The sequence below is a fragment of the Moschus berezovskii genome, chromosome 3 (genome assembly GCF_049115385.1).
Source record: "Moschus berezovskii isolate FMDL1 chromosome 3, NW_MosBer_1.0, whole genome shotgun sequence".
Taxonomy (NCBI): Eukaryota; Metazoa; Chordata; class Mammalia; order Artiodactyla; family Moschidae; genus Moschus; species Moschus berezovskii.
Genome location: NC_142462.1, coordinates 72,745,588 through 72,770,753, shown reverse-complemented (window position 1 = coordinate 72,770,753; position 25,166 = coordinate 72,745,588). Strand labels below are relative to the sequence as shown.

Below are 25,166 nucleotides of genomic sequence, written 5' to 3'. Positions count from 1 at the left end.
TGAGAGGAAAAAACTTTTTCTTAGACTCTGGTAACATAAGTTGAACATTAGATGAATGTTCTTTATAATTAAAGTGTGTGTAGTAGATATAAAAAATATTCTCAGATTCTAAAACCCACCCCCTATTCCACTTAAAGTACATAAAATTGGGAAATATCTTACTTGAAAAAGTATTTCCCACCCCTCTCAGAAAGGCTGCTAGTAAGTCGATGATCTTATAATTGATGGCATCTTAGAGTTGATAAACAATATTTAAATAGTAGGATACCTCCATTTTTTCACATGTGAAAAAAGTACTGTCATTGAAATTGCCTGGCAAATCTGTTTCTTCATTTATGGAATCCAAAATATAAACTATGAAATGCTTATGGCTTTTCTTCAATGTTTAATATCTGAAAAGGGTTTCTAGATTTCTCAGAAGGCACTATTTAAATAAAAACATTTTATTAGCTTGAAAAAGAGGAAGGAGAATGTGAAAAAGTACAGTAAAACTTATAAAAAAAATCATATTCTGACACATTTGAAAAACCTGAAAGAAAACAGTTCAAGCAGTGAAGAATACATTTTACTATCTGGGCATCTAAAATATTTTGTTACATGTAGCCCAGCAGACCCAATTCCTCTCTAATCTCCATCCTCAACTATGGCTCTTTTTGGAGCTTTCATTCATGTTCAGTAGAAAAGGAAAGGGGAAAAAAAAAGCCAGTGTTAGTAGGTAAAAGAGTTAATCATCTTTCTCATGATCTCTTCATTAATTTTACAAACAAAATTAATTTAACAAATTAATTTTCATTAAACAAAAACAAATGTAAACAAAAAGTGATCAGAAATTTGATCTGATAATAAATAAAGGCCAACTTTAGGACTAAGCAAACCTAATAGCTTATTAGATACTATGTAAATTTCAAGAGACAATATTTCATTCTTCCTAGTCCTCAGTGGGAATCTGACCAGAATTTATCCTTATTCAAAGATAATCTCACACAAGTGATACTATAGTCCTAATAAAAAAAATCACTATCATTAAAAAACTGTACAGACTAAGGTATAAATGTCAGCATTCTGGCAGTATTCTAAGGAAGACACTGAAAATTAGGGCAGAGTATTTTTAAACCAATAGGCTTGTAAACCTATACTTGGTATATAAAGTTCTGGCTTACTTTGCCAGCAGTCATCTGTTGCAGATGCTTCAAGAGAAGAGTTGCTGAAAAAAAAAAACAAATCGAGTACAGAAGACTTGTTCAAAAATAGAAAATATTACCCTTGAACTATGAACTCCTAAGAAAGTTTTGAAGTATTTGGAATCTTTAAATGTGGACTGGAAATGTGGAAACTGGAAAAATAGTTACTTTGTGTTCTTCTGCTATGACTTTAAGGTCTCTACTGTAACAGTGTTCGTTTCAAGAAATATGTAGGACAAGGCTAAAGACTGGAGCGAGAGGTAAGAACTTCACTTGAGCGTAAGCTTGAGAACTGACAAGTTTCAGCTACTGTGGTATTTCATTCTCAGATGATCATCTTTACCCCTTGAAGTTATTTATAAATCAATGACTGAAAATTTCTGTATCAAGTGAAATATCTGACTTGCCTTTATACAGTTTTAAAGTATCTATCTGAATGCAAATTGAATACTTTTAAAGGCCCTCTTGACTGTCTTATAGGAAAGTGGAAAAATATTAAAATTTATTGATATTATTAGCTTAAAAAGCTGGGATTCTGCTTTAAGTTTGCTTCTTTCAGCAAGTTAAACTATACGATAAAGTAATGAAATTTTGAATGATAAACTGTATACTACTTATATAAGAAAAGGTATGTATTACTACAATATGGACAGGGTATCAGCAACAGTCCTAAAAATCTTACTGCATATCTCTGGCAACATACATTACTTGTCCTAAGCTTGGGTTTTTAATAATGACACTTAGGGTGATCAGCACATGGAAAATGGCACTATAAATTCATTATTTGTAAAACATTATAAAATCAGTTTTACTGGGGGCCATTTAAAGAATTCTCCCTAATTAGATTTTCAAGGCAGCAGTAAAAAAATAGCAACAACAAAAAGTACCAACTGGAAAGTGAAACTGACTCTTGATACAAACATAAAACAAAAACGAAACTGAATAGCAGAAGGTGGGAGAGTAAGAGAAGGTGAGAGAAGAAAATGGATTTCAAAGGTTAGTTATTTAAAAATTGGAAATTTATACCAATTTTCTTAAATAGCAAAACGTGGCTTCTCAGAATTTTATAGATACTTATGAAAATACACAATTTCAGAGCTTAGAGTTTATTCATCTATCCTCCACACCTCCTCTGCCCTACTACCTAACAGTGTTTTTCAAGATAAGAAAACCAAAGCACAGGGAAAATAGATAATTTATACTGATTACCCTCAGAATACTCTTGAGTTACTCTGTCCTTGAATTTGTCCTACAACAGCAGCACAGGTAGTATACAATATCCAGAGATGTGGGGCTTGATACAGGCTGCCAATAAAAACCAAGTAAACTACATTTAAGAAATGGTCTGCTGCATTAGCTAACTATAAAAAATAAGGCAATTCAATTATTTGAATCTCAGAAAACCACATCATTCTAGGCTGTTATACACATATTTGAATCGATGGTAATGTATATGCTTGAATCTTAATTTTCATCATACAGTGTGTTATAATCCTTACAGACAGTAATCCAGCTTTTATTAATTTATAAAACATAACTAATATAAATCCATTCCATGATATCCTGGATAAAACTTATAGGCACAAAATAAAAATTATCTTTATTATTAGCAATAATAAAAAGTTCCTAATCCTAGGTACACAAATCATGTAGCTATCAGCAAAATGGAGTCACACAACAACTAAATCAACAACAAAATTGGATTTTTTCTTCCCCCTGAAAAGAGATTTCTGAGGTTACATGGCTTTTTCTTAACATCAACGTGTGAAACAAGAAGCTCTTAAAATTAGCTCCTACAAATCAGAATTTCTGAGACCCAAGACACTGCAAAGTTTTCCATATTCATATCTTTGCAAACTATAAAGAAGTTTTACGTTACACAGGATCATTCTATTTTAATTTACTTAATTTGGCTTTTTAAATGCCTAAAATTTCAACAAGATACAGAATCAAGTTAAGAATCAGATGAAGTTCAACAAGAGAAACTCACTGTTTATATGAACTTACCCTGAAAGTAACCGGACAAGCTACAGCAGCAAAAGAAAATTCTTCCTGTCTGAGGAGTACTAATATAGCACAAGGTGCAGCTGAGGGCGGTCCCAGAAGCCTTGGCTAATATGCTCTATGCAAAATCAGTCTTGTGACGCACTACTACACAGTGCTTTATTATGCTCTGGGTGACAGGCTTGCTAGCTCGGCACTAGTCACCAGTCAGTCTACAGAACAGGATCAAATAAAATAATGTGGCAATTAAGAAAGAGAAGGTAAATCTTACTATTAGAGCACTGCCAACTTGCTCTGCAAAGGAAAGAGGAACGGCAACAGTTTTAACACTTGAAACACCCTCTTCCTCATCATGTAATTCAATTGTCAGCGCGCTTGTAAAATGTGCACTTCTCTGTACGAATATTATACTTTAATACAAAGTGAAAAAGACAAGGTCTTGTTTGCCAGGGCCGGGGGAGGGGAGAGCGGGGAGCTATTGCTCAACAGGTAGAGAGTTTCAATTTGGAAGATGAACAGTGCTCTGGAGATGGATGGCAGCAGTGGTGGTGGTTTCATAACAATGTCAATACACTTAATGCCACTGAACTGTACACTTAAAAAGTTAAAATAGTAAACTCTGTCATGTGTATTTTACAGTTTTAAAAAGATTAGCTCATGTAAGACGTGAAAAAGAATATTTGCATTAAAGTGTGGTAAGTTGTTAACAATCTTCATTGCAGGGTAATGGGATTTAAAGTGATTTTTATGTTTTCCTTCATGTTTTCCTACACTGTAAATTTCAACAAGACCATGCACAGACCTACTAAAATACCTGAACAGAATGAAACTTAATTTTTATGGTTAAAAAATTGAAAAAGCTCCCTTCCTGCTGGAAATGAAAACAAACCATTGTGAAGATAAATATTTTTACCCTTTAAAGAGAAATCAGTCTTGTTTTTAACCTTTGTTTTTAACCTGAGTCATAGGATTAAATATGCTAATACCATGTGGCAGGGCCTGATAGATAAGTTACAGTACTGGCTCTAGAAAGCTTTATCATTAGGAACAGGGCTACGCTACACTCATGTAAATAAATTTGTATACTAGCCTTTTCTCGTCTATACTCAAAGGAAACTGAACCAACAAAACATTTCAGTAACCAAACTTTGTGAAGTAGCACTCTGTACTACAAATGATACAAAAAAATTTAAAAGTTGTTTTTAAAAAAGGCCACTAACAAATTACCCAAATTTGGTACCTACCAAATGTTAAAAATTTGGCATTACTATCTCATTTTAATAAGATGAGAAGATTGACAACATAATATTCCTCTTAGAGGAAACTCTTTTATATTTTAGTAATGGAGGCTCAGGACTTCCCTGGTGGCTCAGTGGTAGAGAACCCACCTGTCAATACAGAAGACACAGGTTTGATCCCTGGGTTGGGAAGATCCCCTGGAGAAGGAAATGGCAAGCCATGCCAGTATTCTTGTCTGGGAACTCCCATGGACACAGGAGCCTAGTGGTTCAAATGGTCCTACAGTCCAAGTGGTTGCAGGAGTCAGACACGACTTAAGCGACAAAACAACAACAATGGAGGCTTAAGGGCAGCTAGGTGATCCATTTTGAAAACACCTCTGTACTGTGTATGAATCCGTTGACTACACTGTCCTTTAATATATTAAAATGGTTAGCACTGACAAGAATTTTAAAGATACCTTTTTAAAAGATCACTCCAGATGAATCTTCTCCAAGGAAAACAACAAAAAATGGTGGAGTTGGAGTTCCACAACCTTTTAGGAGGGGAATTTAGAAATACTATTAAAAGCTTTAGAAATACACATTCCCTTTGAACAGACCAACTTTATGTCCTAAGAACTTTACCCTAAGGAAATAGGGCAGTGTATGAAGAGTTAGTTGTAAGGATGTATATGGCAGAGTTACTTTATAATACTGGGAAACTGTAAACACCCTAAACACCCAGTATCTAAATGTTTATTGATACAAGGGAGGTGAATTGTGGAATACACATAAAAATTATACAGTTCTCAAAAGTGATTACTATAAATAGTTACAGTCTACTGTATGTTTACTGAGTGCCAGACACTTTTAAGCACTTGACATACCTCGTCTCATCTCATCTCATAACCCGAGAAGGTGTGTGCTACTATTATCCTCATAGCTGGCAAATGGCAGAAATGGATTCAAACTCAGTTTTCTGTGACTTCAGAATGCATGCCTGTAAATCAATACACAGTACTGCTCTGTGAGATCAATATTTACAGATATACTGAGATATACATGATCTATTATCGAGTGAAAGGAGTTATGAGAGTATTGATAGCCAGAGTTCAATTTTTTGGGGAAAATCTTTAGATAAGCACAGGAAAATCTAAAGTAGAACACATAAGACAGTATCAGCAATGGGAGTAAAGGGCCATTTTTATTTTCTGAGCTTTATAAAATAAATGAGTTCCTTGGGGGAAAACGGCTTATTACCATGTTATAGTAGTCAAACTAATCATGTCCATAATCAGAAAAGAAAGTTAAAAAAATAATCAGAACCAGTCAACATCAAATGGATGGATTATTTTGAAGAATATTTCTAAAGCAGAGAATTCAGCCAGTTGAACCTAAAACAAAATAAAATACAGCATGAGAACCAAGATGGCTAGTTTCTTATCAAGAGGGGTATTTTGGTCTCTAAGGGATAGATGGCTTTGGCTCTGATGGTGTTCTGTCCTGTTACTCTAAGGAGAGTAGAGAAGAGACGAAATATGAGTATTGTTTCCTGATCATATGTAGGAGACAATGTCTGCCTTTGAATTCCATCCAGTAAGTGAGTATACACCATGGGGATGGGATTGTATGTCTGGTGAGGTGTCCCTCTATGTCTAAAAAAAACAAGAGAGTCCCTTGGACTGCAAGGAGATCCAACCAGTCCATTCTAAAGGAGATCAATCCTGGGTGTTCATTGGAAGGACTGATGCTAAAGCTGAAACTCCAATACTTTGGCCACCTCATGCGATGAGTTGACTCACTGGAAAAGACTCTGATGCTTGGAAGGACTGGGGGCGGGAGGAGAAGGGGACAACAGAGAATGAGATGGCTGGATGGCATCACCGACTCGATGGACATGAGTTTGAGTGAACTCCGGGAGTTGGTGATGGACAGGGAGGCCGGGCATGCTGTGATTCATGGGGTCGCAAAGAGTCGGACACAACTGAGCGACTGAACTGAACTGAACTGATACCTTAACTTAAAAATAATTTACTGCTAAAAAGTGCTAATCACCTGAGCCTCCAGCAAGTCCGAATTTTTTTGCAATAGTAACATCAAGCTGAAACTGCAATACTTTGGCCACCACATGCGACGAGTTGACTCACTGGAAAAGACTGATGCTGGGAAAGTTTGGGGGCGGGAGGAGAAGGGGACAACAGAGAATGAGATGGCTGGATGGCATCACCGACTCTGTGGACATGAGTTTAAGTGAATTCCGGGAGTTGGTGATAGACAGGGAGGCCTGGCGTGCTGTGATTCATGGGGTCGCAGAGAGTCAGACACGACTGAGCGACTGAACCGAACTGAACATCAAAGATCACTGATTACAGACCACCATAACAGATACAGTAACAATGAAAAAGTCTGAAACACTGCAAGAATTACCAACATGGGAGACACAAAGTGAGTAAATGCTGTTGGGAAAATGGTGCCAACAGACTTGCTTGATGTAGAACTGTCACAAACCTTGCATTTGTAAAACTGCAATATGTAAAGTGCAGTAAAACAAGGTATGCATGTGTAATTTAATAAGTAAAACCCTAAGAGAAAGATAATACTTCCCTTTTCATTATAGATAAGGAATCTAAGATCTGGGAGAAGTCACTTATTATTTACACAGATGAGCTGGAAGCCTTCTTTTTCTTACTACATCAGCACTGTTTCTAGGTAATAATATAAGCATAACACTTACATGAGAGGACTAAAGATGTGTATCAATAAGAACAATGTTTTGAAACTTGCCAGAAAAAAGGAAGGACAGACGCAAAATACTGAATGAAAGAAAATGAATTTTGTTTCAAATAGCTCTAGAATCTTTTTTTTTTTTTGAGAGGAGATTTAACAGATCCAGGAGGAAGTCATAAAGGCAGACTCTTATCGGCACACAGTGGACTTTCATCTCTGGACACGACGACTGGGCCTTGTTGCCTGGGAGTTTCTTTATTCACTATCATAGAAACAGTAATTACTCACACCACTCCTAATGAAACTCTAAACCTGAAACTGATAGACCAAAGAGCAAAGAATCATGCAGAAGTCAAATACTGAGCAGATTTTTCTCCCATTATAACACTGAAACTGGCTGTCTTTATCACTATAGAAAGGGATATTCATTTGTATTTCTGAATAACTTGTTAACGATGTTTAGATGTTGTCAATTTTCAATTAACTTGAAAAGCTAAAAATGATCACTTCATACTTTGCCATGAAAAGTTTTGAAATAATAAAAAAACAAAGTCCAGAGAAAATCTGTCCATTTAAATCTTAATAACTTATTAATTGATTTTGCTTTTAATCTTCGGTCAGGGAGTAAAGAGAATAAAGGTATTGCATTAATTAACAGTTGTATAGGAAAAAAACCGCTTCATAATCTCACGCAAAACCTGTGGTATACAGTTATTTCTCAATAATCTAGCCTATGACTTAACTATAGTTTATCATAATCCAATTATCATTCCTCTATGTAATATATTTTTAAATTTCAACCTGAACTTGACTGACACACTCGGAAGTTATTCCAAACCAAGCAATAAAGTCATAGAAGGAAGACAATTCATAGATGACATGTAATCCTCTCTATAAGGACTCTTGCAAAACTTGTTCCTGCTAATTGCTGCATGATGTAAACAGCAAGACCATGTTTTTAAACAAGCAAAATACCTGTCTAGGCATTTGACTTCTATCAAAACTTCTCTGAAAAAATCAAGTCAACTAACTTCAACAGTGTGACTGTCAAAATAAAACTGAAATAAATGATATAAATGTTTATATGAATATGGTTTAAAATATTTAATGAGCAAAAACAGCTGAAAATAATGAACTATTACATACTGGGAAAATGAACAGTAAATAAAGATTTTCCTATAAGTTTTTTTTCTCATTTAAAGTAATTTGAAAAACATATCCTATTTGGTGACTGTTAGCACAGTTTATTGCTGCATTTATGAATTTACACACATATACACAAACTGAGGAAAACCTATCGGTCTGGTCTCAATGCATTTCTTAAAAACTCTATGCAACAATCTACGATTGAGTAACTTAATTTTCAGAAACTCAAATGAAGTTCTTGAACATAGTCTGTATCTTTTTATTTTTTCACTTAAAAAGTAATAAATTCTGTAAACTCCTTTAAGGAAATGACATCTATGTTGTAATAAGTAGGTCAAGTTCAAGAAAACTGGGTGTAAGACAATACCATAAATGAAGGAAGTGTTTCTTCCTTCCTATCCTCTCAAATGTACTATTAATAGTAGTAAACATTCAAGATGCTCAGCACTGAAAATGATGTTCCCGTCTCATTATGTCTAAATTTCTGTGCCTGAAATGTAACAGCAGGAAAAACTTTTTGTTTTAATTTTGGTCTCTTTCCACATCACACAGTTGGTATTCTATATGTTGAAAGGAAACAGTATTGCTTGGGATTACTAGTTTGGTATGGGTTATATTAAAAATGGTAAGAAACAGTTATGCTATTAATGGCTTTTATTATTGGTGTATTATATCCAGCATACCTAAAAGGAGAGTACAAAGACTGAACTTACTATCCCTTCTTTGAGCTATGCTAAACAAACTCATTTAAAAAATAATAAGGTAAGAAAACAATGAAGAAAATTATTGAAAGAGATTCAAGTTTATAAACTAATAACATATAACAAAGAATTATTTAAAATTAAATGGATGATATCAGTGATTGATAACTTGAGTTTTTAAAAGTGTATAAGTAGAAGAAAACATAAAATATAACCCCTTCAAAACTTCTTTGAATAGTAATAACTCAACACAGCAAACCAAATAACTTAATCTTAGAAAAGTTTTGATAACATATGTGTGCTCAGTCGCTCAGTCATGCCTGACTTTTGCAATGCCATGGACTGTCCCACAGGCTCCTCTGTCCATGGAATTTTCCAAGCAAGAATACTGGAGCAGGTTGCTTTTTCCTACTCCAGGGGATCTTCCCAGCCCAGGGATCAAACCTGCGTCTCCTGTGTTGGCAGGCAAATTCTTTACCACTGCACCACCTGGGAAGCCTCTTGATAACATATATTACATTCAATATGAAATGTGTGACACAGAAACCAAACTTATGGTTATCAAAGGGGAAAGGGGTGGGAGAAGGGATAAATTAGAAGTTTGGGATTAGCATTAAAGCCATTATGTATAAAATAAACAAGGTCCTACTGTATAGTACAGGGAACTATATTCGGTATCTTGTAATTAACTATAATAGAAAAGAATCTGCAAAAGGATATCCATAAAAATATATCTGAATCACCTTGCTGGACACCAGAAACTAACACATTATAAGTCAGCTATACTTTAACAAACCAAACCAAACCAAAACAAAACCAACAGTGGAACACTTGCTCATTCAGTTGAGTTCAGTCGCTCAGTCATGTCCGACTCTTTGCGACCCCATGAATCACAGCACGCCAGGCCTCCCTGTCCATCACCAATTCCCTGAGTTCACTCAAACTCATGTCCATAGAGTCGGTGATGCCATCCAGCCATCTCATTCTCTGTCATCCCCTTCTCCTCCTACCCCCAATCCTTCCCAGCATCAGAGTCGTTTCCAGTGAGTTAATCGTCGCATGAGGTGGCCAAAGTATTGGAGTTTCAGCTTTAGCATCAGTCCTTTCATAGTTTGGTAGAAAACAGCCTTTAAAAAGCTTTGTGGTCAGTTTTGCATTTGTAAGCTCTTTCAAACTTTAACAGATAGCTCCATGCTAGATAAACTATAACACATGAAATAACTATCCAATTTCTTTTCTGAACTAACTAGTATAAAACTCTAAGACAAAAGTCTCTCAAAAAGAGAAAACATACCTAATTTTACTTTGAATAAACATATAAAAGTTTAAATAATAAACCAGTAACAAACTAAATTTAATTAATAACCATCTAACGTGACTGACAAATATATTCCAAAAATCAATTAATAGTTATCAAAGAGAAATGACAGGATCACAAATGACTGTATTTTCTTCTCATACTCTCGGTATTTTCTAAATTTTCTGTAATGAACAAAATACTTAGAGGAAAGATAATTTTTTAAAACTTATAGATTTAAAAAAAACTTATAGATTTAAAAAAGATTATTTTTTAAAACTTATATGTTCCAAAATAAAAGTGAAACTGTATATATTGTTACTATATACCTCTTTAGAAGCAAAGGGCAGTATAGGTTAAGTCATATTTATGACGTGAAAAGAAAATTATCCATTGGGACAAAATCATAATACTTTACTATTTTTTTCTGCAGTAGCCTTCCTCATTCTATGAGTGGGAGGATAAACTAGTGAATAAGCTATATAAACTAAACAATATGCTGTATTTTCCTACCCTGGCTATAAAATGAAGTCATAATGTGTAAATGAGGAGTTATATACACATTAAGGTCAGCAAAGCATTCTATAAAGAATTAGTTCAAAGGTATGAAAAGGAGGGTCATATTTAGCTACTCAAAAATGGAAGTGAAATTAAAAAAAAAAAACTGGAAAAATGTATTTCTAACATACTCTCATGGCCAAAAGCATTTTATAAAAATTCTTGCAAATCAAAACAAAGAACTGATGATTCAGCAAAGAAGAAAATAAATGGTCAATTATTTTAAAAGTTCAACTTCAAAAGTAATAGAAACAATTTTTTAAAAAAGCTATCATTTGGGAAAGATGAGGAAAAAAAATTATACCTACTTCCAGGAAAACATGGAGGTAGGTACTTAGATATACTGTTCAGTTCAGTTCAGTTCAGTCGCTCAGTCGTGTCCGACTCTCCGCGACCCCATGAATCACAGCACGCCAGGCCTCCCTGTCCATCACCAACTCCCGGAGTTCACTCAAACTCATGTCCACAGAGTCAGTGATGCCATCCAGATATACTGTTGGTGAAAATATAAATTGGTACAACCTTTCCAGAGGGTGACCTGGCAGCATATTCAAAAGGCTTTGCTTCAGCAATTCCATTTAAACAAACAGTCATGGACATGCATAGATGCTACAAGAATGTTCACTGATCCATTATTTATCATAATAGAAAATGAGAAACAAGCTAAATGCTCAACTATGAAGAACTTGCTAAATAATTGATGATATTCATATACGACCGAAGTAACATAATATAGTTATTAAAATAAGGGTAAGTTTGTTATTAGGAAATAAATTAACAAGTGAATTATCTTTTTAAAAACAATGTTATATAGTATGATATATATTTTCCCATGGGAAAAATAATACTTAACAGTTATATGCATAGAAAGAGAAAGGAGTATGTTTCCTAAAATATGGGTTTTTTTGGTTGGTGAAAATTGCAGATTACTTTTTTCCCCCTCATCTAGATTTACTAATTTATTCTATCTCAGAAATAAAAAGAGGAAAAATCAATGGGAGGTTAAGTATAAAATAGGCAAATAATTAAAAAATGGAGAAATTCCTTATAAAAAGCTTAATTGTAATTCAGGTATTCATGAGTCAGTCATCAAAACTCCCCTAAAGCTGAATCAAATGACTGGAAATCCACACATGGTGTAGACCCCATGAGTTAATTAAATCTATAATGATCAAGATCTGTGCTTGCTGTAAGTATACTACAGGGGACTCAAAAGTGAGCTTTATCCTTTATAATAACTCATGCTTCTTGTACAGTTATAGTGAAATTAACTGAAAATGACATGATGGTATGTGCCAATTCTCTACGTGTGCTTCCCAGGCCAGCTGAACCATCTACAAAGATGACAGCAGAAATGCAGATTAAAAAATGTTGCTCAAAATTTGGCATAATGCTGTATATCTCTCATTCTTTTTAATATTTTTAACTCTGAGAAAGATGTATGATATAATAAAACCATTCAGTTTTTATCTCCAAATCTGAGGTCTCAAATAAAATACTATTATCAAATAAAATTAGAGATAATTTTTAAATGCATTACTTAGTATGAACATACTACAAAACATCATGTCTAAAATCAAGATGGGAAAAGAAAAGCTTTGTTTATTTATAGAAGGAAAAGATAGAAGAATTAACATTTACTGAATAACTAGCATGTGGCAAAAATAGTTTGGCATTATCTGGATATACAAGATAACAAGACAGTGCCAAACTAAGCCAAATGCAACTCAGTTTCTAATTAATTCCTAGTTCTAATGTCGCTGTAGTCCCTTTTTATCTTAGGGAACTTCAGTGGGTTTCTTCTTTGTAACATTTTACTATGCTATAAAGCTAGGCTAGGTTCTCAAGTTTTTCCTGTCTCCCTATATTAAAATTGATCAAGTGTCTCATTCCCTCTGAAAGCTAAAAGTGTGACTGAGAGAAATTGAGATGAACTGACAAACTTCATGGAGGAAGACTGTATAACAACACAACTATTATTATTTTTGTTGATGGTGTTATTTTGAACCCAGACTCTGAGTAGGACATCTCAGGTAAGGTAAATGAGAAGGCTGTACCATGACAAGTCTTCAAAGGAGATATAACAGAGGCAGGAAGGATCTTGCAGGAACCCACATCATGTTAAACCTGTGATCATCTACTTCCACCTGATTACAAGCAGGAACTTGCCAAACACATTGAGCAACTCTCCAATCAACTGCTAAACAACTCTGTAACCTATTGGCACCTTGAAAATGAAGAACATATATCGAAAAAAGGAGACAAATAGCATTTACATCTGTAATAGCAAAATACTATCTTACTTGGCTTAAATTTCAAAGCTTAATAGTTTTTAGGAGGAGAGGAAAAATAATTTTCTCTCTACCCTTCTAGGTTCCTGCGAGATCCCCCTGTACTAGAAAGAAAGATTAACGGAAAAAATTAATTTCGTAGCTACAAGAGCCCCCACAAAGATATAAGCCCCAAAGACAGCCAGGCAATTGTTCAAGCCTTATATATTATACAATGCTGAGCTAAGGAGAAAAAGGCAGGGGTCTGGGGCTCCAGAGGGGAGGAAGGCAATTCCCAGGAAGAGGGGAAGATCAAACGTTTGGTAAGCAAACATTTGTACCTCTATGTAGGGAAATGTCCCAGATGAAAACTGTGATCTTTGGTAATAGCTCTCTCATGGTACAGGACCCGTTTCTAAATTTTTAGGCAGGTAAGGAGGTGGTGTTGGAGAAGACTCTTGAGAGTCCCTTGGACTGCAAGGAGATCCAACCAGTCCATTCTAAAGGAGATCAATCCTGGATGTTCATTGGAGGGACTGATGCTAAAGCTGAAACTGCAATACTTTGGCCACCTCATGCGACGAGTTGACTCACTGGAAAAGACTCTGATGCTGGGAAAGGATGGGGGCGGGAGGAGAAGGGGACGACGGAGAATGAGATGGCTGGATGGCATCACCGACTCTGTGGACATGAGTTTGAGTGTACTCCGGGAGTTGGTGATGGACAGGGAGGCCTGGCGTGCTGTGATTCATGGGGTCGTGGAGAGTCGGACACGACTGAGCGACTGAACTGAACTGAACTGAACTGAAGGAGGAGGTAAAAAGTTTTTGTTGAGTCGGCTGCATCTTGACTGCCTTCAACACCAAATAATTCACATGCCAAAATGGCACACTGTGGGGTGGTACCTTCTGCTTCACTTCAGGTTAAAGCAACAAAGAATAAACATAAAAGTGCATTAAGAAGAAAGGTAAAGTAGAAAGGAAACACTGTGCCATGAGAGGGGAAGTCTGCCACCTGCTGGCAGAAAAGCAGTATTGCATGAGTTCCCTGATCCCTGTTTTTCTAAGGGTGGAACATCTAGACAGCATATTAAAAAGCAGAGACATTACTTTGCCAACAAAGGTCTGTCTAGTCAAGGCTACGGTTTTTCCAGTAGTCATATATGGATGTGAGAGTTGGACTATAAAGAAAGCTGAGTGCCAAAGAATTGATGCTTTTGAACTGTGGTGTTGGAGAAGGCTCTTGAGAGTCCCTTGGACTGCAAGGAGATCCAAGTCCTTGAGTGTTCACTGGAAGGACTGATGTTGAAGCTGAAACTCCAATACTTTGGCCACCTGATGCGAAGCGCTGAGTCATTGGAAAAGACCCTGATGCTGGGAAAGATTGAAGGTGGAAGGAGAAGGGGACAACAGAGGATGAGATGGTTGGATGGCATTACTGACTCAATGGACATGAGTTTGGGTTAACTCCAGGAGCTGGTGATCGACAGGGAGGCCTGGTGTGCTGCAGTCCATGGGGTCACAAAGAGTCGGACACGACTGAGTGACTGAACTGAACTGATCTATCAGGTAAGGTTCATGACATTAGATTTCAAATAAGTTATTATGTGAAGACATAAATTACAACCGATAATTAAAAGGAGAAATTACTTTGCCAACAAAGGTCTGTCTAGTCAAGGCTATGGTTTTTCCAGTGGTCATGTATGGATGTGAGAATTGGACTGTGAAGAAAGCTGATCGCCAAAGAATTGATGCTTTTGAACTGTGGTGTTGGAGAAGACTCTTGAGAGTCCCTTGGACTGCAAGGAGATCCAACCAGTCCATTCTAAAGGAGGTCAGTCCTGGATGTTCTTTGGAAGGACTAATGCTAAAGCTGAAACTCCAATACTTTGGCCACCTCATGCGAAGAGTTGACTCACTGGAAAAGACTCTGATTCTGGGAGGGATTGGGGGCAGGAGGAGAAGGGGACAACAGAGAATGAGATGGCTGGATGGCATCACTGACTCGACGGAGGTGAGTTTGAGTGAACTCCAGGAGTTGGTGATGGACAGGGAGGCTGGCGTGCTGTGATTCATGGGGCCGCAAAGAGTCAGACATGACCGAGAGACTGAACTGAACTGAACTGATGGTTATTATGTGGACCTGAGATTTTTAAGAGTTTCTATGTGTTTATGTGCTCAGTTGTGTCCAGCTCTTTTCAACTTCACGGACTGCAGCCTTCCAGGCTCCTTTGTTCATGGAATTTTCAGGCAAGAATACAGGAGTGGGTTGCCATTTCCTCCTCCAGGGATCTTCCAGGGAACGAACCTCCATCTCTTCCCTCTCCTACATCAACAGGTGGATTTTTTTTTTTAATTACTTAGCCACCTGGGAAGCCCAAGAGTTTCTACAGACTCAGTCATTGCCCTCTTCCTGCTACAGAAAGGGAGACAACCCTACAAATGGAAATTTCCCTTAGAAGTGTAAATTGCTCTTATCAAAGGGTAACTTCTGCTTATTTCTCAGAGTTTCTCTTGGGTGAGCTGTTCTTTTTCCTTAAAAAAAAAAAAAACAGAGAAACAGCCTAAAATAACCCTGATACCACAGAGGCGTGTTTTGTGGTTACAAATTCCGCTCCCTTCCAGATCCTATATATTTCACTTTTGCAATGTGTCAACTTTCAGCCCTCCTCTTTCTGCAGCTCCCATGGCAGTCTAGAGAGCACAGTCATTCTCTTTACTCCAGGCTTATTTTAATTCCTGCTCCTCCTGGGTGGCGGATTTGCCACCCCAAGGTGTACCTTTTTTGCATAAGGATTATTTTGAGCTGATTATTTCAGAGAAACAGCAGACACAGAGAAGCTTAGAAAACAGAGTAGACATTACCCTCGTAGCTCAGTTGCCTGAAATGCAGGAGGCGATTCCTGAGTCTAGAAGATTCCCTGGAGAAGGAAATGGCAACCCACTCCAGCATTCTTGCCTAGAGACTCCACGGACAGAGGAGCCTGGCAGGCTACATACAGTCCATGGGGTTGCAAGAGTCTGACACGACTTAGCGACTAAACCACCAAGAGAAATTTACATTTTTTAATAAAAGAAATCTCCATCTGCATCTCCCTTTGTACGAAGAAGAGAAGATGGTTAAAGCACAAGAAATCTATTAATGGAGAATGCCCTTCAATCTGAGTATCAATCCTAGGTCAGGTTTATCAAACTTCGCTTCCTCCACAGCTCTTCTACACCCTTCTTTTTGCCTTCAGCTTCCGATGGTATAATTCTAAGCCATCCAGGAGTTACTCACTTTCCCTTGGTATTGTACATGTTAATGAGCTTGTTTGTTTCTCTTTTGTTAGTTTGTCTTGCTATGGGGTCCCCAGTGGAGAATTTAGAAAGGTGGAGAGAAAATTATTTTTTTCTTCTCCTACACTCTTCTCCTTCTGATTCTGTTCTGTTCTGTTCTGTTCTGTTCCGTCGCTCAGTCGTGTCCGACTCTTTGCGACCCCATGGACTGTAGCCTACCAGGCTTTTCCGTCCGTGGGATTCTCCAGGCAAGAATACTGGAGTGGGTTACCGTTTCCTTCTCCAGGGGATCTTCCCGACCCAGGGATTGAACCCGGGTCTCCCGCATTGGAGGCAGACGCTTTAACCTCTGAGCCACCAGGGAAGCCCCCTTCTGATTCTAGCAATGCTAATTTCGTGTATCTCAGCTGCCAGATTATTCATATTAAAACACATTCCAGGTCTTATTTATTTAAAAAATTAAAAAAAAATCAAGCTCAAGGGATCTTTAGCAAATTAATTACAAACACCTGATAATGGAGATGTTTCTACCATGTAGTCCAACACACACCTTTTAAAATGTTATTGTTATTCACTAACCAGTTTTTAAAAAATAAATACAATACACCCTCATGTTACTTCAAACATTATGAAACATTAGAGGATGATAAAGTTGAAGGCTTCCTCCATAGTCTCACCCTCCCAAGTTCGACTACCACCAGCAACAACTATAAACAGCTTCTGGTATAGTTTCTCAAGAAGCTCCAATAACAAGCACATACTTGTATATCTTATCTGGAACTACAACTGTCCTACAACTTGCTTTTTTCTCCTAATTACTATCTTTTGAGCTTTTAAAAACATTAACTCATACTTTCTTTTTCAAAGCTGCACAATATTTTATTATATATGTGTGCCATAATTTAACCATGCACTATTACTTACTTAACCAATGTATGTATACCACCTCCTGAGTAAATGAAAGAGCTCATTTTCCTACCTTCTCATCACTCTGCTTTTCTCTTCTTCATACAGTAAATTCTGGCAGCCTCAATTTTCACTATTTGTGAGCAATTAACCTGGAAGTTTTGTGACTTGTAAAATTCGTGATTATGCTGGTGGCAGGAATTTGAACTGTTTACTTCAATGGTTCTCAAACTTTTGTAAGCCTCAGAATCATGTGAGGAGGGAGGGACTTGTTAAATGAAGACAGTAAAAGGATTTAAGGATATGATACCTTTTAGCCAGAAAACAAAATTATTGGATAAATTAAAAATATTAGTATATAAGACCTTATGGAAAACCTGAACAAAGTTTTTGGTCAACCTAATATCTGGTTCAAGAATGGCTTCATCTGTCCTATAAATGAATTCCCAACAAAAGGAATAAGCAAAAAATCCAATTTGTAAAGCTAAAACTTTTTTCAGGAACTATTCTAGCTAACACGAAAATAGCTCACTAGATAAGATATCAAACTTTTCACTGAAGTTGAAAATGTGGTTAACTTGCTACATGAGGATAACACAAAGGAAACATGACAAACGTGCTTTGAGAAGACAAAAATCATATGCCTTGTGCAAACATTTCCAGACTTGCCAATTCGGAGATTCAAGATGACCTTGGATATTTTCTTTGACAAAGTGAAAAGTTTAATGTACTTTCCTTATTTGAAGATATATTTTACTCAAACTGGACACATCATGATTTCTCCCCCTCAAATATCACCATGTCTATCAAACATCATCCAATGTCACCTCCTATTCCTTTGAACGCCACAAAGCCTTCTGTTGATGTCTCTCTCATAACATTTATATTCTTTCATTCTAGAAATACTGTTAGAACTTTAGCTTTTAAGCTAGTAGTGACACCTATTTCAGAGAAGGCAATGTCAACCCTCTCCAGTACTCTTGCCTGGAAAATCCCATGGATGGAGGAGCCTGGTGGGCTGCAGTCCATGGGGTCGCTAAGAGTCAAGACATGACTGAGCAACTTCACTTTCACTTTTCACTTTCCTGCACTGGAGAAGGAAATGGCAACCCCCTCCAGTGTTCTTGCCTGGAGAATCCCAGGGACGGGGGAGCCTGGCGGGCTGCCGTCTATGGGGTCGCATAGAGTTGGACACGACTGTAGCGACTTATCAATGACACCTATTTAGGTGGTTAGCTTCCAAATCTCATTAGCATGTTATGAAGGCAGTGGCCATATCTCAGGAACTATTAATACTAAGATCTAGCTACTTCAGGTATGGATGAATAAATCTTTACTCTTTGGGTGGACAGAAGATCAAAGCTATTCAGAATTAGAATACTCCAGTATTCTGGCCTGGAGAATTCCATGGACATGAATCGCAAAGAGTCGGACACGACTGAGCGACTTTCACTTTCTTTCACTTTCATTGCTATTATTACCAAGTACTTGGAATAGTTGGAATGCTCTATTTTTCTATCAGCTGACTGACCACCTGTAATATTATATGTACTTTCATTTGATCAAATATTGAATACTTATTGAACGGTCAGTGATATGAAAAAAGAACAGGCACTTCAGTGTAGCCTGGTAGACTGCTGATTACCTTAATACATGCCCTCTTCTTTCTTACTAACAGAATCTCCATTTTGTCAGAGGGTGGTTAAGTTGATCAATCAAACAAAATTCCTCAGCTTTACTTACAGTTATGGTGGCCATATGACACTGTTGCCTCCACGCACATGTAAGGAAAAAGTTTTGCTTAAGGAGTAAGTATTCTCCTCCTTGCTCCCTCACTTTTGCTGTCTGGAAGATGGAGATGTTGGCCAGGACTACTGTATCTTGTGATTGTGAAAAAAGTCAAGCTTAGTTAACACCTGCAACTGCCTATCTTTTGGATTTCTTGTTACACTAGAAAAATAAAATCTGTACTGTTTAATAAAGCCACTGATTTTGGGTCTCTGTTTCTCTTAGTCAAGTGCAATTAATAAAAAAAAGGATGACAAAAAACCATGCACCAATCCAGACATACCAGAACACGCGTTATAGTAAACAATATAAGAGAGTGTATAAATTGCTAAATTATGAGAAATCATCAGGAAATGCCACAGGAATTCAGGGAATACGCTTCACAGAACAAATCAAGAATTCAAAACGTGCTAAGAAGTCATAAATTTCTGTACTGATAAAAATTAAAGTTGAGTTATCAAAATATTTTAAAAGCCTGTGTGACAGTGTTAACCCCCTGAAGCAGTTGTTTAAATCTTGGTTTTTCCCTGCCCTTTTTCTAAATATGTCTAAATTTAGATTCAGTAGTGGGCTTTCCACTTACAGACTAGCACTCAGAAAACATCTGATATTATCTTAAGATAGAAGAAAGGAAGAAGATTTTGTTAGAAATTTATCTCTAGGAAGGAAACACACTAAGGTTTCAAAAACAGCACCAGCTATTTAAGGAGTAATTGCTGATGTTCACGAGGAAGCCATAAATACTTGAGATGTGTTTAAATTAGAAATGACAGTTTAAACTGGTTGGGGAGCTTCAAGTGGCAGTTCCATCTCCCTTATTCCTGCTGACAAATAATTTCCACCTTCTCTGTTGTTCTTTAGGGAATAGTGTTGCTGCTGCTAAATCACTTCAGTCGTGTCCGACTCTGTGTGACCCCATAGACGGAAGCCCACCAGGCTCCCCCGTCCCTGGGATTCTCCAGGCAAGAACACTGGAGTGGGTTGCCATTTCCTTCTCCAATGTGTGAAAGTGAAAAGTGATAGTGAAGTCGCTCAGTCGTGTCCGAACCTAAGCAACCCCATGGACTGCAGCCTACCAGGCTCCTCCATCCATGGGATTTTCTAGGCAACAGTACTGGAGTGGCTTGCCATTGCCTTCTCCAAGGGAATAGTGTTAAGACTATACATTTATTCTGGTTTTGTGTTTCCATTTTATTTCATTGGTTAGATACGCCTACTTCGGGAGAATCTCCCCACTCCAGATTTACATAGATATAAATAACATACATCATTATAAATTTAAGGTACACAGCATAATGGTTTGACATATGTACACTGTGAGATGATTACCATAATCAGTTTACTCAGCATTCATCATCTCATACAATAAGAAAGCAAAAGAAAAATAAGTTTCTCTTTTTGATAAAAACTTTTAGAATTTAATCTCTTAACCTTCCTATAATACCCTACAGCAGTGTTAGTTACAGTCATAGTGTTAGCTGGGGTTGTACATTACAACTCTAGTGCTTATTTGTCTCATAACTGTAAGATTGTACCTCTGACCCCCCCTCTTCCAATTACTTTGGGAGAATTCAATAAAGGATATGAGAAAACCTGAATGAGACTAAACCATCTCATTTTCTTTTTTGGAATTAGTTTCCTATTAGAGAAAAATAAGTATTAATCTGTTGGTAAAAAGTAAAACTAGAATATACTCTGCTAATGAAGAAAAAAGGAAAAGAGTTGATATATAAAAATTGGAAAGAGGTGCCATTTAATAGGAGAAATTAAGTCAACTGGACAGAAATAAAGAATGAAGTAAGTAGACGCAGTGGTGTAAGGTTGAAAATAAGACATAATATAAATTAAAATATGCTGAAATAAGCAGTCAGCCATCCATATCTGTATGTTCCACATCAGGGACACAATCAACCAAGGACTGAGAATATGTGGGAAAAAAATTCCAGAAAGTTTCAAAAAGCAAAACTTGAATTTGCTGCTCCCTGGCAACAGTTTACACACCACTTACATTGTATTTACAACTGTTTACATAATATTTACACTGTATTAGATATTAGAAGTAAACCAGAGACTATTTAAAATACATGGGAGGTAGTGCATTGGTTATAATTAAAACTATTTACCATTTTATAAAAGGGCCTTGAGCATCCTTGGAGTTTGGTATCCAAGGGAGTGGGAATCAGCCGCCCAAGGATAGTAAGCGACTATTGTACATTCTTAGAGAGAACTATTCCTTATTTCTTTAAAGGGTTACCTGTCCACCTGTGTTCTCTATCCCCAGCCTTCCTATCTTCTTTAGAACTCAGTTTGATTGATTATTCCCTTTCCTCCTTTCACTTCATTAAGTATTCTCACTGTCCTTCTGCCTGCCAAAATGCTCACGCTGCCAACCACTCAAAACCAAAGCAAAACACAACATACACTGAAGGCACGAGTATTTTTGCATTTAGTAGTCACTTTCCGGTCTTCTCCACTTTATTGTTCTTTTAGTGGCTGTCTAACGCACATGGCTTTCAGCTCATCAAGTGACTGTTCAGACTGATACTGCTGACTCTGCCCCTTCTTTTTGGTAACGTGTTCTCTTTTCCCACATCTGAGATCTCTGTTTTCTTCACTGAACACCCATTATTTGTCAATATTCTCAAGGTTTCTCTTTTCATCCTGCTGCAAATTTATGGATGGGAAATCATAACCATTTTCACTATTACTGCCAAGAAGTTAGACATTTCAGAAAATACTGTTGCTAATCCCAATCTATCTTCTCAACTCAAGCACTACATTTTCAGTTGTTGTTGCTAATGATAGCAACAAGTAATGTATATACTGTATATTACTGTGGGACACTATATGGCAATAATTGCTTTTCAAAGCACTTTACTTAATGTAACTAACTTATGGACATTTCTACTTGACTAAACAGGACAAAGTGAATTTGCTCCACATTGTCCCTGTCTGCTCTCTCTCTCCCCCTTTTGATCTTGGCTAGTAATGTAACCGTTATTACCATTTAGTTTGCAATCCCCACAATGTAATTAATCTCTTTAATGATCCTAAATAATGATAAGCTCCCAAATGATAGCAATTATGCCCACTGTGTTATTTCATGTAACTTCATAACTACCCCATGAAGTAGGTAGTATTATTATCTTCCAATTAATAGGTGAACAGAGTCACAGAAGTTAAAAAACCGGCCCAAGATCACATAGCTTGATAAATGAGAAAGCCTAGATTCAAAGCTAGGTTTGTATGAGTCCAGAGTTTGTACTGCCAAGTCCTGTTGATTTTATCTCTGAAATGTTCATCCTCTGAGCTCTCATTTTCTAATCTAGGCTCTAATTATCTTTCACAAGGAATACTGCCAGCATCCTCCTAAATTATTTCCTTCTTTCCAGGCACTCCCCTTTCACCTTATCCTAAGTGATCTTTATAAAATAAACTTTTGAACATGCAATTATCCTGTCCAACTACCTTTCATGGCTCCCCATTGCCTAAAAAATAAAGGGCAAACTGGAATGGCTTTATAACATTCCTTTACAATTTTGTCTCCCTGTCCACATTCCCTATTTCTTACTTCCAAATACACATCTGTATATTATGCTGCAGCCACAATACTACTTGTCCTTATGCCTGAATTAATATTACATATTATATATATTTAAAGATTGTGGCTTCATTGTGGATTTTGTGAAAGCATTGACTTTTTTACCTCTACTCGGTTTAGAAGAGAAGTGATAGACCAATGCACAGTTCAAGTACATACAAGAAGGTATGGAAGTGTGGGGTTTTTTTTTCCCCCACACATAGATTATACATTTTTGGTTTGGAACAAAAGGAAGCCACCAATGTTTTCTTATGCAGGATAGCAACACAAACAAAATGAAAATTTTGAGGTTAACAACATTTGCTCTTATGAATACAGAAATGGAGAAAAGACTATGCAATAATAATCCAAGACTAATTTAATCTTGGCAATAAGCAAAACTATTGGCATAAGAAACACGTGGGGAATTAACGTTTTTTAAACTTTTATTTATGAAAGAATATTTTTGTATTCAACCCAGGCCCAAGAGCAAAGATTGGGACAAATAGTTTCTGTGCTCAATTAGAACATATAGTTGAAGATAAGTATTCTCAGTCAGTACATGAACCTAAAACTATATTATTTAGTACAGTGGTAAACTGTCAACTGATCTGTCAATACTAGGTCCTAGAAGTTCACCTGTGTAGTACATTATTGGGAGTATACACAGGATTATTCACTCCAGTAAGTACCAAAGAATGCAACTCACTGAGAAAATTGTCTTGATGAGTGGGATCTAACGAAAACATAAAACATCCCCAACTTTGGAGCAAATATTGCCTATAAGGCACCTCGAATGGAATTCTTCAAATACTGTCTTACAATAAAATTGGAAATAAATTTCTAAAACGTTATGTAAGAGGTTTGGTGGTGGTGGGGGAAATGAACACAAAGATACTTCCCAGCAGTTTGAGACAGGAACGAGAAACATTTCAAATACAAAATAAACTATTCTGAACTCCAACTGGGTTAACTGTCATTTCTTTAATTAACCACTGACAAGTTACACCTTGTCATAACCGAGCTCATCCTAACCATGATGCAAAAAGCACCATCAGAACTGGACTGTTACAACGGTTTGACCCGGGATGCCAGGAGGAGGGCGAAACATCTCCAGGAAGTTCCATTTCTTGATAAAACGGGTGTTGCTGCGGGAGGTAGTTTTTTTCCGAATTACCTATTTGCTGCCTTTCTTGTTTCAAATAGAGAGATAACTAAGCCCACGGGAAGCCGAGCGCTGCCGTCAAGGGTCCAGACCAGGTCATCGGGCCCGCGGGGTCGCCCCAGGCGGGACGAACGGGTCCCCAGTGGGCCCCCAGCATTGCAGCGGCGGTCGGCGCGGGAAGGCGAGGCCGGACGGACCGCCCCGACCCCTCAGGCGCCCCGGCACGACGAGCCCCCACACTCACCATTTCGATGATCTTGGTCTTCCGGCCTGTCTTTCTCTTCAAGGTGAATATGTACTGGGCCAGCACCACCCCCGCCACCAGGGCGCACACGCTGGCGCTCGCTACCGCGCCCACCCTCGCCACCGCCGCTCGATCCATGGACCTGGCCTCCTTGGCCTCGCGGTTCGGGAAGAGGTCGCTGGATGGCCACCGGCCTCAGAAACGCCGGCCGGCGGACCAGCCCGGACGCCCCGCCCCTTCCCCACGAGCCCCGCCCCCATGGAGGCCCCACCCCCAGGGAGGCCCCACCCACCAGGGCCCAGCGGCGGGAAGCCGGAGGGAGCGGGAGGAGCTCACTTGCACCCGAGGCCCAGGTGGGGAAGAGGGTGTTCTCAGAACCCGGGTCCGAGGAACTGCTCAAAGACGGAAAAGGGAACTGAACCAAATCTCTCTCTCTGCTAATGAGGACCAGGCAGTGGTTCATTATAGCCCCGCCCACTGGAAATCTGATGCCTACCATCACTCAAGAATAATCCTCGGCCTTCCACCCTCGTCTGATACTCAGGACTACAACCCCCAGAAGGCATCTGGGGCGTTGCTATCTAACTTGCGCAGTAGCTTGGCTGTAAAGTGCTATGACAAGCTGCAGGGTGCAGCAAAGCAAACAAGGGAGTAAAAGGCCATCTACAGAATATGAGAAAATACTTGCAAACCGTTTAATTGACAAGGGGTTAATATCCAGTTTATGTTAAAAATGTCAACAACAACAAAACCCATTAAAAATTAGACAAAAGACTTGAATAGACAATTGGTAAAGCAGCTTATAAAGCTTATCAATATCATTAATCATCAGGAAAATGAAAATAAAAACTACAATGAGATATCACTTCACACAAGTTAGGCAACCACTGTCAAAAAGACCAGAAAGTTAAAAATGTTGATGAGGATGTGAAGAATTGGAACCCTTGTGCAGTTAGTGGAAATGTAAATTTATGCAGCCACTGTGGGAAAAGTGTGGAAGTTCCTCAAGACATTAAAAATAGAATTACCATATTATCCAGCAATCCTATGTCAGAGTCTATATCCAAAAGAAGTGAAAGTAGACGTTCATAGCAATTTTCA

At 37.7% G+C, this 25,166-nt stretch overlaps 1 protein-coding gene across 8 annotated transcripts in view; it reads right to left on the bottom strand.

The window, feature by feature from the left end:
• Positions 1 to 24,293, bottom strand: part of NT5C3A (5'-nucleotidase, cytosolic IIIA) — a 42,405-nt gene extending 18,112 nt beyond the window's left edge. Inside the window, exons 1-2 of one of the 8 annotated variants that reach the window (XM_055420905.2) lie at positions 3,189 to 3,248; positions 2,391 to 2,486 (exon numbers count right to left, since the gene is read on the bottom strand). Coding sequence is in view for 1 of the 8 variants with exons in the window: in XM_055420904.2 (XP_055276879.1) it covers positions 24,066 to 24,203 (138 nt within the window). In the remaining 7 variants the exon portion in view is untranslated. Of the gene's footprint in view, positions 1 to 1,160; positions 1,205 to 2,390; positions 2,487 to 3,188; positions 3,275 to 4,884; positions 4,905 to 5,292; positions 5,314 to 24,065 lie in introns of those variants that run through there. The other 7 variants (XM_055420908.2, XM_055420904.2, XM_055420907.2 and 4 more) reach the window with 7 other exon arrangements.
• Between the last annotated feature and the right edge of the window lie 873 nt (positions 24,294 to 25,166).